Source organism: Protopterus annectens, chromosome 5.part1 (genome assembly GCF_019279795.1).
Source record: "Protopterus annectens isolate FY-2018-M chromosome 5.part1, PAN1.0, whole genome shotgun sequence".
Taxonomy (NCBI): Eukaryota; Metazoa; Chordata; order Ceratodontiformes; family Protopteridae; genus Protopterus; species Protopterus annectens.
Genome location: NC_056736.1, coordinates 275,345,686 through 275,360,613, shown reverse-complemented (window position 1 = coordinate 275,360,613; position 14,928 = coordinate 275,345,686). Strand labels below are relative to the sequence as shown.

Below are 14,928 nucleotides of genomic sequence, written 5' to 3'. Positions count from 1 at the left end.
GCCATGTTGTGGAGAATGGGCTAAAATTACAAATAAAGCACTTAGAGTGATTTTTGAGGCATTAAAATAGGTTAGGAAACAAAGACAGTGTGAAAAAAAAGTTTTTTTTTAGTTCTAGGGTGAAGTTTTCCTTTAACAGGTAGCATTCACTCTGGAGACTTGCTTCAGAGTAATGTCTTACTAATTGCTTCTCAAGCATAGTTTGCATTGGTTGGAAAAAACACAGGCAGACCTCTTTTTCAGGTTAGAATCACAGTTTATAAAGAAACATTTTATGCCTGCTTCACCCACCAATATCTTTCTAGTGATTTCACAGATAGAACAGTATTTTAGCAAACTTTACATTTTCAAAACAGAGGTTTATTACAGTGGATACAGAAAACAAAACTGCGGCCTGTTCAGCAGTTTCCAAGTTTAGTTCAAATCATGTTCTAGGGTTCACTTCACAGTTATATTATTCCTTCATGTAGGGTTTTCCAAAACCCAAAGCCTAAGTCAGTACTTACACATTTCAGTTTTATGCTAAGAGCTCCTTTCCATTCAGTTAGTAGTGTAACTGCATTAGTCTTAAATGTAGAACATCAGCGCAGTTTATCATGCCAGCACAGGACAATACTGCTCTCCCTTGATTCATCACAGGGTAACAATTCTGTTGTCCTTCAGCAGTAAGCTTCCCCAAGACTCCTGTGTTGATCATCTCTAACCTAGAGGACTTAACTCTGCAGTCTGGAGCATGGAATCTTAATTCTTAGCAGAAAAACAATATAGAAATACCAATGTTCAACCTCTTAGTGCAAAAAGTCTGGACAAAGCCAAAAATAATGGGGGGACAAAGGCCCAAAAATAGGAGCAAATTTTAAATATTGCTCAGAAACTCTGACTTGCTAGAATAAAAGCTGTTGTCTTACTATGTATTTTCTGAAGGATATGAAGTGTGAAACTCAAATGTCTATCATTATTCAGTGAATTCAATCCTCACTGATTAGTTAGTAAATAATAAATTTTATGAGGAGCAGACCAAGAATATGTGGCAAAAATCTGGACATTCTGCCAAAATCTGGACAGCTGAGATGTATGCCTGCAACTGCTTCCCATTATTTACTTCCTTACTTTTGCTTGCTTTTACTTCTTAGTCTTAAAGGTATAGTCCATATATTCTTACATGTCTTTCAATGGTTTGGAGAAGTTCACATTTGTGACAGAAAGCCTTATTTGGTTGAGTCGCTATATTCGTTTGTCTGTTTTTTTCATCTTGAAATATAATGTATTAGTGCACCTCATTATAAAAGAATGGCCAGATGCATTAATTGTTATTAAAAATTTAACTGAATGACCCTTTATTAAAATAAGAAACTCGGTTTAGCACTTTTGTTCATTCATCTTATCAAGACTTCATCAGAACAAGTATGAAGTCTTGAACAGGTGAAAGCACTAAACCGAGGAAGAAATGCTCCACATTAGTATTCTTTTGTTTTTGTGGTTAATGTTTAGTATTCATGCTGAGAGAAGTTTATCTTTTTTTGTAATTGGAAGTATTATTATAAATCTGATTGGAATTGTGCAGACATTTCTGATTTTATTAATAAAACTGCCTGGGAAAATTTGGACTGCTGAGGCACAGGGTAATGTTTCTATTAACAAAAAACAAAGGCAGATATTTGTGGTTCTGTCTTACTGACATAATTGTACTCCTGACCCTACTCTTAATGGTTAGGATTTGTTATGGGATGTAACACTGTCATATTAACTGTAAATTTATTTCTAATTGCCAAGTTAGTTCAAAGACTGAGACACATTTCAACTATAGTGCTAACCTTAAATTTTAGTGTTGAGGCTGGGTTCTACTTCAGGTTAAAGTTTATCTTACAGTTACAGTTTCTGGAGGGGTTATGGTCATTTTATAGATGTCTTGGGGCATGTCTGTGAGTGAGTGGATGCAGGCTTCTTGAGCTGCTTGAAAAATTACAGATTATCCATTTGGTTGAACCCCATGGGGTTCATGCAGTCCTACAGATGACACTTCTGGTTTATACTCTTAAATGTATTTTTTAGTCATTGGAATGACATTGTCATTCTAGTAGCAATAAATGTTGAAAAGGAAGAGATGTTATGCTTAACACCAATGTATGGTAATTGCACTTAAAGTGACTGAGAAGAACTGCTCTTTCATTTTCTTTTTTAACTCTTTTTAGATTTAATGTGCCAGCAGACTGAAATTCTGGAGGGAGATAATATTTCACTTAAACCGAAATGGAAGGAAAATATAAATGAGATTATATGGACACTTGAAAATAACAAGGTGGCTGAAATGAACGTAAATGGAAAAGTTAGATTCTTTAAGCATTTTGAAGGTCGAGCTCAACTAAATACTCACACTGGAGCACTGAATATTTCTATGGTACAACTAAAAGATGGTGGGACCTACATATGTGAGCTTATTGTCAACAATGGTGTTATTTTACAGACTAGTATTGTTCTTCTTGTGCATCGTAAGTACTTTTAAAGTGTTTTGTATTGTTTACATAGCTACAAGATCAATTACAATAAGGTCAAAGAAAATTTATACAGCATTTATATTAAACACTGTCATGTTCTGTAAGTATTTTTAGAGAGAGAATTTATGCTCTAGTATACATTTGAAAACTTGCAGGAAATTAAATCTAACAGCATGCAGAACTGAGACTGTCCCTGATTGATGTGTGATTTATTACAGTGTTCAGCATATTCCTTTTTTGTCATGGTTTATAGTGTTGAAGTAAGGGATTCATTTATACCTTTGGGTAGGGTGCAACCATTATTGGACAGACATTAACTTCACTGTCCTTGTGTTTCACTAATTTTCTGGATAGACTAAGCATTATGTGTATATTTCTGTTGTTAATCTTTGTTTTGCATTGTTTTTCTATCTCATGTTTGTGTTACTTTACATTTGCCAAATTAGGTCAGTGTCAGGCTTTTTTTCTAGACAGAAATTGGTAAAATACATATGTATACGCACACACACACACACATATATATATATATATATATATGTGTGTGTGTGTGTGTGTGTGTATATATATATATATATATATATATATGTATATATATAAATGCATACATATATACATGTGTGTATTTAAATATATATATATATATATATATATATATATATACACACACACACACACACACACACACACACACACACTTATATTTATTTTATTTTACATTTGTTGACCGGGAAGGTCCGACTGAATACATGTCCATTTTCAGCAAAGGCCCGGGGAGAAAAGCTCCACATTAACAGTTGAAAAGTACATATTCAAAAAAAAAAGATTTAATCTCCTTTGGTTGTTTAAACAAAAAGAGCAAATACTATATAGTATATAAAAAAGAACTACGCTAAGTAAAAAACAGACACAGGCTACAACATGCTTTTTCTCTTTCTAGTCTGAACATGAAAGGATAACTTATAACCAGGATAACTAAGGGGGAGGGGGGAGGAGGGGTAAAAAGAGAGAGAGGTCCTCTTGGTTTCAAAGGATATACTTGAACAAGAAGATGCTCAATGACTAAGGGAGAGTTAATCCGGACTTGCACACTGGCAGAGCCATTGTGACTTGAGATGGTGATTTAATATTTTTTTGAATAGATTTAGGGAGGAAATGATGGTGAGACTGGGGGGGAGGGAGTTCCATTTTTTTCCAATGGCATTGGCAAAGAGTGCGTCACCCCCTGTATTATTGGATTTGACTGTTTGAGCTAGTAGCTTATTTGAGGAGCGTAAACTATTGAGATTGTTGTAAGGTGTAATTAACTTTCTCAGTGCAGGAGTTTTGTCAGGTTGTTTCAGAATTTTAAAAGCCAGAATTAGTTGGCTTTGCTGGAGAAGGTTTGGGAATTCAATCCAACCCAAGTTTTTTAGGTTGCTACAGTGATGGGTTCTATAAGGCAGCCCAGTTGCAAATCTGGCAATATGATTATAACAGGATGATAGTTTATTAAGGTCAGATATATTAAGATTTGTGAGAATACGGGAGGCATACAGGAGGGTAGAGAGAAGATGGGAGCGGGCAGTGGCGGTTTTTGCACACGGAGTAAGGAATGATTTTATACGATAAAGTGACCCGAGTTTCTTGTTAACAGTTTTAATAGTCTGATTGATATGTATATCAAATCTAAGTTTATTATCAATGGTAACGCCTAATAGTTTAGTATAGGAATCCGGGGAGATGATAGTTCCATTTCTGGAATGTATAGTAAAGGCTGTGGGTATGGACTTTTGTGCAGGGTGAAAGAGAACCAGTTTGGTTTTCTTTGGATTTAGAATCAGTTGCCGTCCCAATAGCCAAGTTTCCACTGCAGTAAAACAGGATTGGGTTTTAGTTAAAAGGTTGTCAAGAGACGAATCTGAACAAACTAATGTCGAGTCGTCAGCATATTGAATACAGGTAGCGTCTGGGATGGCTTTGTGGAGGTCATTTATAAAGACTGAAAAAAGAAGAGGTCCCAGTATAGAACCTTGGGGAACTCCTATGGTGTTGGGTAGGAGGCTAGAAAGCTTATTCTGCCAGAGAACCGCTTGTTGCCTATCAGAGAGATAGGCATGAAACCAGGCCAGAGATTGGTTATCTAAGTGGAGATTTTTTAGGGTGTTATGAAGTAGTTGGTGATTCACCATATCAAAGGCCTTTGATAGGTCAAGAAAGAGAGCTGATGATATTCTTTTCTCATTCCGGTTATGGTTGATGGAGTCAGTAAAAGAGAGCAGGGCAGTGGTTGTACTATGATGGGGTCTGAAGCCATGTTGAGAACTGGTTAGCAGGTAGTTCTGGGTAAGATAGTGGAGAAGTTGTTTGTGTATGCACTTTTCCATAATTTTGGCTAATGGAGAAAGTATAGCTATGGGCCTATAATTTGATAGTTCCATAGATGAGCTACCTTTATGGAGTGATATTACATGGGATATTTTCCATATTGAGTGGATTGTGGATTCAACTATGGTACGATCGATGAGTATCGAGATGGGGTAGGCTGTGACATCAGCAGCTTTTTGTAAGTATTCAGCTGGGAGAAGGTCAGCAGAGAGTTGGTTTTAGTTTTTTTAGTAAGGTTCGAATGTAATCAGTAGAGACAGTTTGAAATTTAAAGTTAAGTTTGGTCTTTAGCACGTTATCTGTGTTAGAGATGTTGGCAGTTGGTAACTGGTTAGCTAGGGATTGTATGGTGTTAGTAAAGAAGGAGTTAAAGGAATTGACTACTACTTCTGTTTTTTTATCACATAGCGTTTCTGGAGTAGGAGTTGAAGATTTGCCTGGACGGAGAAGATTATTTAAACTGGCCCAGAATTTTTGAGGGTTGTTTTGATGTTTATTTTGTAGTTGGCAGTAATAACTTTTTTTGTCAAGTGCTATGGCTTTTTTGGTCTCATTGCGTTGCTGTTGGAATATAATGCGGTCAAGGGGTGACTTAGTTGCTCGCCATTTCTCCCAGGTTTTGTCTCTAAGTTTGATTAGGCATTTGGTGTCTTTTGTTAGCCAGGGTGCTACATGTGTTTTGGTTCTGATTAATCTTTTAGGGGCATAAGACTCAAGTATTAGTAGAAATGTACTATTAAATTTTGAAACTGCCTCCTCTAAGGGGAGATACTTAAGGGATGCCCATTTAAAGGTTTTGAGCTCAATCAGAAATTTTGTAAGGTCAAAGTGTTTCCTATTTCTAACCGATCTATACATGGGCGGGTTATTTGATATTGCCTTGTATTTCCTTACGTAGGTGATAAGGTGGTCACTAAGGTCATTTGGAAGGGTCCCAGTCAAGTAGTTGAGTTGCTGACTGTTTATTAGGATCCAATCTAGGATACTCCCTTTTTGTTTATTGTTACCTATTCTGGTGGTGGAAGATATGGTCTGTTGGAATCCATGTAGATTTATATGCGTAGGGTTAAGCTCAGAGGAACATTGGTTCCAGTCCAAGTTAACATCACCTAATATAATGGTTTCTTGAGGGTAATTGTTTGATAGCCAACTAAGAATGTTTTCCAGTGTATCAGAGTTTTTCCCAGGGGGGATGTAGGTCACAATAAGATTAATGCTTTTCTCTTTGTTTAGTTGTAGTTTTAGTGCTAGCATTTCGGCATTAGAGATCTGGGGAGGCTGAAAGGGGTTGATCATGACGTTAAGTGTATTTTTGTAGAGCACGGCAATACCACCTCCCTTTCTTTTTAAATGGTCAGCTCTATGTATATTATAGCCAGGTGGAATAATCTCATTATCTTTGGTCATTGGTTTTAGCCAAGTTTCTGTTAAAACACATTATTTCCGGACGGTGGATTTCTAATAGGGCATGTAAGTTGTGTATCTTATTATTCAGACTTCTTATATTCAGGTGGTATATTTGGAGGGAGTTGAATGAGTTTGAGGAAAGTGTCTAGGTATTCAATACTGGAGTAGACAAGGGGCCTGGGTTGGGGTGGATATCCCCATCCTTAGTGATGTTTTTTCTAAGAGAGTCTAGTAGTCTCAAGAGTTTATATAATAGCTTATGATCCTGTTTTGATTTGGGGTCTCTTGGCTTAAGTTTATGTGGGTGATGGAACCTTGACTGTGGTCTATCACTATTCAGATGGAGGGTGTAGTGTATAGCATTGCGGAGGGATGGGGAAGTACTCGTTTGGTGCCTAGAGTAATAGAATCCTTGGTGTATTTGATCTTCATATTTAGTTAGTAGGTATAATATTGTGATCAGTGTTAGGGTGAGGGATAAGATTATTAGTGTTGGCTTAATTCTAGTGGGAGTGGTAACCTTCATTATGTTTGGGTTATGAAACTTTGATTTTAAGAGGATAGGTAGAGGGTTGGGTGAGGATTTGGTAGGAGGAGTGGGAAGTAGTTTGAAAATGGTTTTGTATGGCTAAAGGAACAGTAGAGAGTGTGGTTATTTAGGTATAAATGTGGGCGTACTGGGGGCGGGTGGGATATGGGGGCAGGGTGGGGCGCAGAGCGAGCCTGAGCGTAGCGGGGTTTATTCAGCTCCAAACTTTCTAGGTTCCAGAGACTACTGGAGGAAGTATGGTAAATCTACAATCCTTCACACTAGATTACTACAGTGTTCAAATTCTTTAGATAGTTCAAACTATAATTTATAATAGTTTTAATATTAAGAAAGAAATTATAGGATAGGGGATTTGGTGAGATGGTTTACTGCCATGCACTGAACCCAGTACAGTAGTACATTCAGTGGCTAATGCAAAATTATTCTAAGTGGTACAGGTTTATGAATATTGACCTTGACCTTATATATATATATATATATATATATATATATATATATATATAGTGGTGCAGTGGTAGCATTGTCGCCTCACAGCAAGAGGTTCATTCTCCCATTCAATTCTCGGCTGGAGCGCCTTCTTTGTGGAGTCTGCATGTCCTCCCCGCGGTCAAGTGGCGTTCTAAAGACATGCGTAGAATGGGCGTGCCTTCATTGAAGCTTGGGCGTCGAGCTGGCACCTCGGCACCGTAAGTTCCACTGTGGCGACCCTAACCGGGAAAAGCCGAAAGAAGAAGAAGAACAATGTATATATATATATATATATATATATATATATATATGTGTGTGTGTGTGTGTATATATATATATATATATATATATATATACACACACACACACACACACATTTATTTATGTACACACACACACACACACACACACACACACACACACATATAATGCTTGACAACATACTGAACAATGGTATGCTCACTTAAACTTTTGAATTGTCAAAATGCTGAAACTTTAAAATGTTGAAATCAAAGTAACTAATATAACATGCATTTACTGCTTAACTATGGTATGTCAGAACACAGGTCGTCAGTACACAGCATTACTCCCCTGTTAGTGAAACTCAGAAATGAGAGTTAACGTATGCCTTGCAGGGGGAGTTCCAACTCTCTGCAAACGTAGGTAAGTAGATACTTTGATTTCAAATGTTTCATGTTTTCCCATAAAACAAAGGGTGAACACATCATACAGGCAAACTTCTGTAAAAAAATACTTTAAGAAAGATCCAGCAAAGTTAGCGTCTTCACTGTGTAATACTTTAAACCTCCTGTAGTGGAGGTTTAATACCATTTAGTCCGGATGTTGTTTGTGATATTTTGCTGTGACTGTAATGTTATAGGTACCAGGCTTGCTTTTAGGTTTTGCTTTTCTGAAGTATGACCAAACAATGTACTTATGGTGTACTGACAAGCTTACAAAAAAGGTGAAATATGGCACGTCTTCAGGAGGTTGGCTTTATTGGCCTGATTGTACCAGAAAAGACTTAAGAAAGTAAAAGTAAAAATTCATGGACATTCAGAAATCATTTAGTTGAAACATTGGTATGTCTTTAAGCAGTTGTTTGCATGTATCCCATGGCCCTCCACTACAGGAGGTGTTTGGTATTACACAGAGAAGACTCCCCACTTTGCTGGGTCTTTCTTGTAGTTACATATATGTAGTATGTTTATTACGTATGCATGTATATGTGTGTGTTTATTTGCTGGTCTTTGAAATAAATGCAGATTTTTATCATACTTTATCTGTACAGTGGAAATGCCTAAGCATTTCTGCAAGCGGTTAGTGTTATTTATCATTTGTTGTAACAGAAACCGTCTTGGGGGTCCTCCATTCTGATGTGATTTTGCTTCAGCAAAAACTTTTTCCTGATGGTGCCCATAATATGGCACTGCTTTTCACTTTGACTTCCTTATGTTGGTATATAACTGGAGTGTGTTGAATCTGAACTGTTTGAATAGCTTTTGAGAATGTTATCCAGTGATTTTTCCATGATATTCTTTATTTTTTTATTTATTAACTTGCTTGCTTCTCAGCTTTACTTTGCTTCCAGTAATATAACAATCACCATTTTTAGCAATTGTAAGGAAAACTAATCATTTCTGTAATGGAGAGAGAGAGAGTGAGTAGGTACCTGCTATAGAAAAGCAAGAAGATTAGCCACTGTAGCATTTTAAACAAGAACATAAAGCTCTCTCTACAATCAAGGTCAGCAATCTGCAGCTCTTGTGAGAGGGAAGACTGTATTTATTGCTTGCTGTTACCTCTTTGCTTACATTTTGGTTATTCCTCCAACAGTAATGTCAGGGTGAAGCCCTTGGTAATTTGCGCCCTATGGCTCATTCACTACCTAAGTGGTAAGGCAGTCAGAACCTGGAACCATCATGTTGTGTGGGGATGGAGTTTGTGCTGATTATTCTTCTGACTGTGTCACAACTTTCCTTTTAATTTTGGAACATGAGATGGTCTGAGTGGTACCCAGAGCACTGTATCAGCCCCGGGTGCCAGTGCTGCAGGAAGATATGTGACCTGCCTCATTCTGTGTTAGTGACACCTGAAGAAGGTACATAATACCCTTCTGTTATGTTCTTCCACTGTGGAAATTAGTAGCTGTTGTGCTATCACTTTAGTATAGAGACAAGAATATTTCTCAGAATTATAAACCCATAATCCATAACAGTACAGTGGGAAGGTGAATTGAATGCTTTCTAGGGGGTGTGATTTAAATTGCCATAGATTTATAGATGCATAGTCTTCTTTTATAAACCTAACAGGTTTTTATGATTCCCTTAGTAATGCTATATATGATTGGATTTTCCAGTAAGAGTGGTGTATCTTCATTTATTTAAGACTTTTGATTCTGTATTTCAGGAGAGAGAGAGAGAGAGAGAGAGAGAGTAATTTATGGACTGTAAGAACTAGCAAAACATCTTTTCTTAGTAAATTCTATTAATGGTTCATTGAGAAGATTAGGTTCGATGTTCATTAATCTGCTAATTATAAGTTCATATGTTCTTAGTTTATGGACTAGGCTAGCTGCACTTGTGGGCTATTTTAAGTATGTCCAGTTTCCCTTTTTGTGCTCAACTTAACCTATTCCATTTGGTTATAGATTAGCATTACGTATCCCATGGTCGATAATTATATATTACCTCTAATGGGAATAACTGGGATCATACCATAGATAATTTGAGGTGACGTGTGCATGGAATAAAGCATGTAGGAGCTGCTTCTGTCCATTAGTAGTACAGGGGGCAGTCCTGGGATAAATTTTCTTTTTCCCATCCAGAGATCTAAATTGCACATGAATACAGACAAGGATGAACTTTGTTTTATGTGCATGGGGAATCTGTTCTAGAGCAGCAGTATTCTCTACAAGATATACATGTCCTTCTAGACCATTCTGTTGATGTTGCAAAAGAGATTTACATCTTTAAAATGAATATTTCTGATGCTATTTGACTTGCTGATGTGCAGTAAATGCATCAGTAATGGGTTGAAGTGCCTTGTATATCAGAGACAGGTCACCTCTTAGCAGTCTGTAGGATACCGAGAATAGTGACAGGGTTTTGAGTCCATCCATGTAGGCCATGTTGTTTAGGCCTTGTATTCTTTTAGTAATGTATCTCTGTGGGTATTCCAGTTGTTGGGTGTGTCTGAACAGATACATGCCAAAGGGGGATTATATTCAATGACTGGTGTAATGATGGCTGAGTAAAAGAGGCCAATGACATTCCTAGATCCAGATATAGTCTCTTTGTTTGTAAGCTGTGTAGTATAGAAGGAGTTTCTTAAACAACAACAGACGCATGTTGGTCAAAAGGTAGGTCACTAGTCCACATAAGTTCCCAAACCGTGAACAACTAGGTCAACTATTAGGGGCATATTGTCAATGTGGTAGTTCCCTGGGGTGTATGATTTCTCAAAGGATACAATAATGCATGTTTTGGTTTCAATCCATGTTTTTGGCACCAGTTATTTATTTAAGGCAAAACTTCCTGCAGGATGGCCAAGTCATTTTGGGGGGGTTCAGTGACTGCTTCTAGCTTGCAGTCATTTGTAAACTTAGTCAACCAGAGCCCTTTGGTATTGTCTTTTACTTCAGTAGATGCCAAACAGGAGAGGTCTCAGCACGGGGGACTCCACTGGTGACGGTCTCTTTGTGGAGGTAACTTCCCCTATTTTGATTATCTGTGTCCTATCTATGAGCCAGTTGGCAATCGATTGGGTGACACAGAGGTTTATTCCCAGTTTGTTTTGCTTTTCTACTGTGCTTGAGTGAGGAATTCTGTCAAAAGCTTTGGCCAGGTTGAGGTATGCAGTGTGTGTACCGTTTTGCCTTCATCCATTGCTTTGGTGACTTTTTAAAAAAATTCTACTAGGTTGACTAAGCATGACCTGCCCCTGAAGAATCCAAACTTGAGATGGGTCCAGTCTACTTATTACCTAAGCAAGGATACAAATGAATTAATAAATACACATTAAAATGCAAATGGTTCAAATTAATATATTGTGTGTAAGCTATGACAGTTATACAAGTAGGCAAGGCAAATGTATCAGTGTACAGCAGGTAATGGTTTAAAACAGAAATAAGTGCAAATAAATGTGAAAAAAAAAATCAAAAGCTAGCTAAAGCAAATAGATTTTAAGGGACCTTTTAAATGCACACAGTTTTGATACATCCCAAAGTCAGCCAAGTAGGATGTTCTTCGTCTCCCATTGCTGCAGTCCTTACATATGGGTAGTCCGCTGTCCACAATCGGCCCGAATACCAAAGGGCTAGAACCGGCGTCGGTCATCGGCGCCCGAGACTGACGTCAGTACGTGCCAGTACAAATGCGCATGACCGACGCCATATACTCAGTCTTTCTTGCCGCGTGGTCCTAAGCAGAAGCAGCCTTTTGCAAGTGCCGCTCGGCGCTCTGGAATTGTCGGTTTTGAGTTTCAGACCGAGAACAAGTTGGGCTAAGTACCCCGTTGGGGACACTTTTGTCTTTTTCTTGCCTCAGTATTGACGGATGTCAGAAAAAGTTAATAACTGTATTTCTTGTGGGAAACAGATTCCTCATAGGGATTACCATTCACTCTGTATTCCTTGTTTAGGGCCTGAGCACGATGTGGTTGGGTGTCGCTTTTGTGCTACTTTTAACAAGCGCATTATTAAACGCCGGTTGGACAGTGCTAAGCTTGTGTTTGGTAAACGTTGTAATTACAACATGCCGTCGGATTCTCCGATGCCTGGTTCTTCTAAGAAACGCAAAGAGAAGGCTTTGCGGTCCAAACAGGATGAGTCGTCCACTCCGGACGCCGGTTCTGTAGAACCACCGAATACTTCAGCGGCTCCTTCTGAAAGTTTACCTGAGTCTCAAGGGGAACCTTTGTTACTACAGGAAGTGGCTTCTCCTGTGTTAGGCCAGGCTGAGGGTGCTTCTCAGATGTCGGTGGTTCCCTCGCCTCATAGGGTAGTTAGGCCTCCTCCTTCTCAAAGCAAAGCCATTCTAAGTCTAAGTCTGCCCCTGCTGGTGCTAGTCCCCAGGGTCCAGCTCCTAGGAAGCACATGTTAAAGATGGCTGAAGATTTGATAACTTTAATTAGGGGTTCTATGCCCCCCCCCCCCCTGTGAAGAGGCCCAGGGTACAGACAGAGTTGGAGGGTTTGGTTCAGTCTTCCAATGAGTCAGATTCTTCTGTGGAAGAACTTCAGGATTTCCCTCCCTATTCTGATTCGGAGGCTGAGGATACTACTCCTCTCGTCCCCTCCAGAAGATTTTTCTTTCTCTGAGACTTTGCATTCCATGAGGGAACATTTCAGATGGGAAGGCCAGGATTATTCTGATTCTCGTAAAAGGCTTAGAGAATTCTTGTTTTTGCCTCAACATAGGCCCTTGGCTATTCCTCCTGTACTGGATGTTGTTCAGGATGTATTTTCTGAGGCTGCCCTTAACCCAGATTCTCTGCCTCCTGCCCCGGTTAAACCAGATAGATACTACAGGGTTCCGGAAGCTCACAAGTACTTATATAAGAGTCCTAGGGCTGATCCAGAAACTATTACTCAAGGCCCCAAAGGTGTTAGGGCTTCTGTGGTTAAGAATCCAGTTCCTCTGGACAAGGATGCTAGGGCCCTGGATAGGTGGGGTAAAAAACTGTATACCTCTTCTACTTTGGCTATGAGAGCTTTAAATTGTCAGTTTCATATGCTCAGGTATCAAAATTATTTGCTGGGCCAATTAAAATATAAAGTAGATGCTTTAGCTGAAGGTATTGAATGTAAGGAGCTTCAGGATTTAGTGCATGCTTCAGACCAAGTTGGTAAGCATTCTTTGCAGTGTGGTTTTGATGCTTTACAGGCTTCTTCCAGGGTGGCTGCTACTAGTTCAGTTGTTCGCAGGCATGCCTGGCTTAAAGATCAGACCTTGTCAGAGCATGTTAAGGCTCGAATTATGGATGCTCCTCTGCAATCTGATGTTCTTTTTGGCCCTCCGGTAGAGTCAGTTTTGAAAAAAATGGAGGAAAAAGCTAAGTCTATGCAGACGGTTAAGGACTTTTTACAGGTTCAGCCCCCTAAGTTCAGTAGAAATTGGCCTGCTAAGGGATGATCTTTCCCCTCTTCGGATTATCAATCTAGGGGCAGGTCGAGGCGAGGTAGAGGTAGGGCTTCCTCTTAGGGCCCTGTTACTTCTAGGACTTTGAGTTCTTCTACCCTTTCTGCTGGGGAGGGCAGGGGCCAGTCCTTTCGGAAACAGACCCAATGACCTGTGTCTTCAGCTGCCGGACTCTGCCTTGCTGGCAGCTCCTCTAGGAGGAAAACTGGGACTTTTCAAAAGGAATTGGCATTTGGTTACCCAAGACAAATGGGTATTGGACATAATAAATCGAGGCTACAAATTTTATTTTCACACATTCCCTCCTTTCAAAGGTATGCCGGATGTGCCTCATCAGCAAAGACTGGAAGCACAGGCACAAATTTCTTCTCTGCTTCAGTTGGGAGCAATACAGGAAGTTCCTTCTGCAGAAAGGGGCACAGGGTTTTATTCCCGTCTTTTCTTAGTGCCAAAGAAAGGAAATACTTGGAGACCAATTCTGGATTTGTCCATTCTAAACACCTTTCTGGAAATTCCAAAATTCAAGATGTTAACACTGCAACAGCTGTTACCTATGTTGGGCAAAGATCACTGGATGGTGACTCTGGATCTCAAAGAAGCCTATCTTCACATTCCTATCAGGCCCAGTTGCAGGAAATTCCTGAGATTTCGGAATGGGAATTTGCATTATCAGTTCTCTGCATTGCCCTTTGGCTTGTCTACTCCGCCCAGGGTATTCACAAAAGTCCTGGCTCCAGTAATAGCTTTTCTCAGACTAACAGGTATTCAAATTTATCCTTATCTGGACGACTGTTTGATTCTGGCTCAAGGCAAGCACGAACTTCTTCAACATCTGCAGTATGTAATGACAGTTTTAAGATGCCTAGGGTATTCTGTGAACGAAATAAAGTCCAGTCTAGTACCCTCACAAGAGATGTGTTTTCTGGGTGTAAGACTGAACACAGCTGCTCAGATGGCATTTCTTACCCCGGACAAACAAAGAAATCTTCACCTATACTTCCAACAGTTATCAGTAATGTCCAGGCTGACTGCAAGGACAGTCCTTCAAGCCTTGGGGTTCATGGCATCTTGCATTCTAGTACTTCCCAATGCCAAACTGCATATGAGGAAGCTGCAATGGTATCTCAAAAGCGTTTGGACTCAACACAGCCACGATTTGGACACTGTCATTCGGATTCTGCCTTGCATTCAGAAAGAATTTGTGTGGTGGGCTCAGGAATGTCACCTAAACAAGGGAGGGACTCTCTGTGACCCAACCAGAGGCAAGTCAGATATTAACGACAGACGCCTCGGAGTCAGCCTGGGGAGCTCATTTCACAGGAAAATGGATTCAAGACCTTTGGCCCCCAGAGCTACTTCACTTGCATATCAACATGAAAGAGATGCTGGCAGTTCAATTTGCTTTGGAAGCATTCAAGGGCCTACTTCAACCAGGACTGGTGTTGATTCGAACAGACAACACAACTGTCATGTGGTACATCAACAAGCAGGGGGGAACTCATTCT

The 14,928-nt window shown here is 39.4% G+C and overlaps 1 protein-coding gene across 1 annotated transcript in view; it reads left to right on the top strand.

Annotated features, from left to right (window-relative positions):
* The window catches only part of LOC122803148, a 601,848-nt gene that overhangs the window by 260,780 nt on the left and 326,140 nt on the right, over positions 1-14,928 (top strand). The window contains exon 3 of the mRNA XM_044072768.1: positions 2,193-2,489. Coding sequence (XP_043928703.1) covers positions 2,193-2,489 — 297 coding nt within the window. The remainder of the gene's footprint in view (positions 1-2,192; positions 2,490-14,928) is intronic.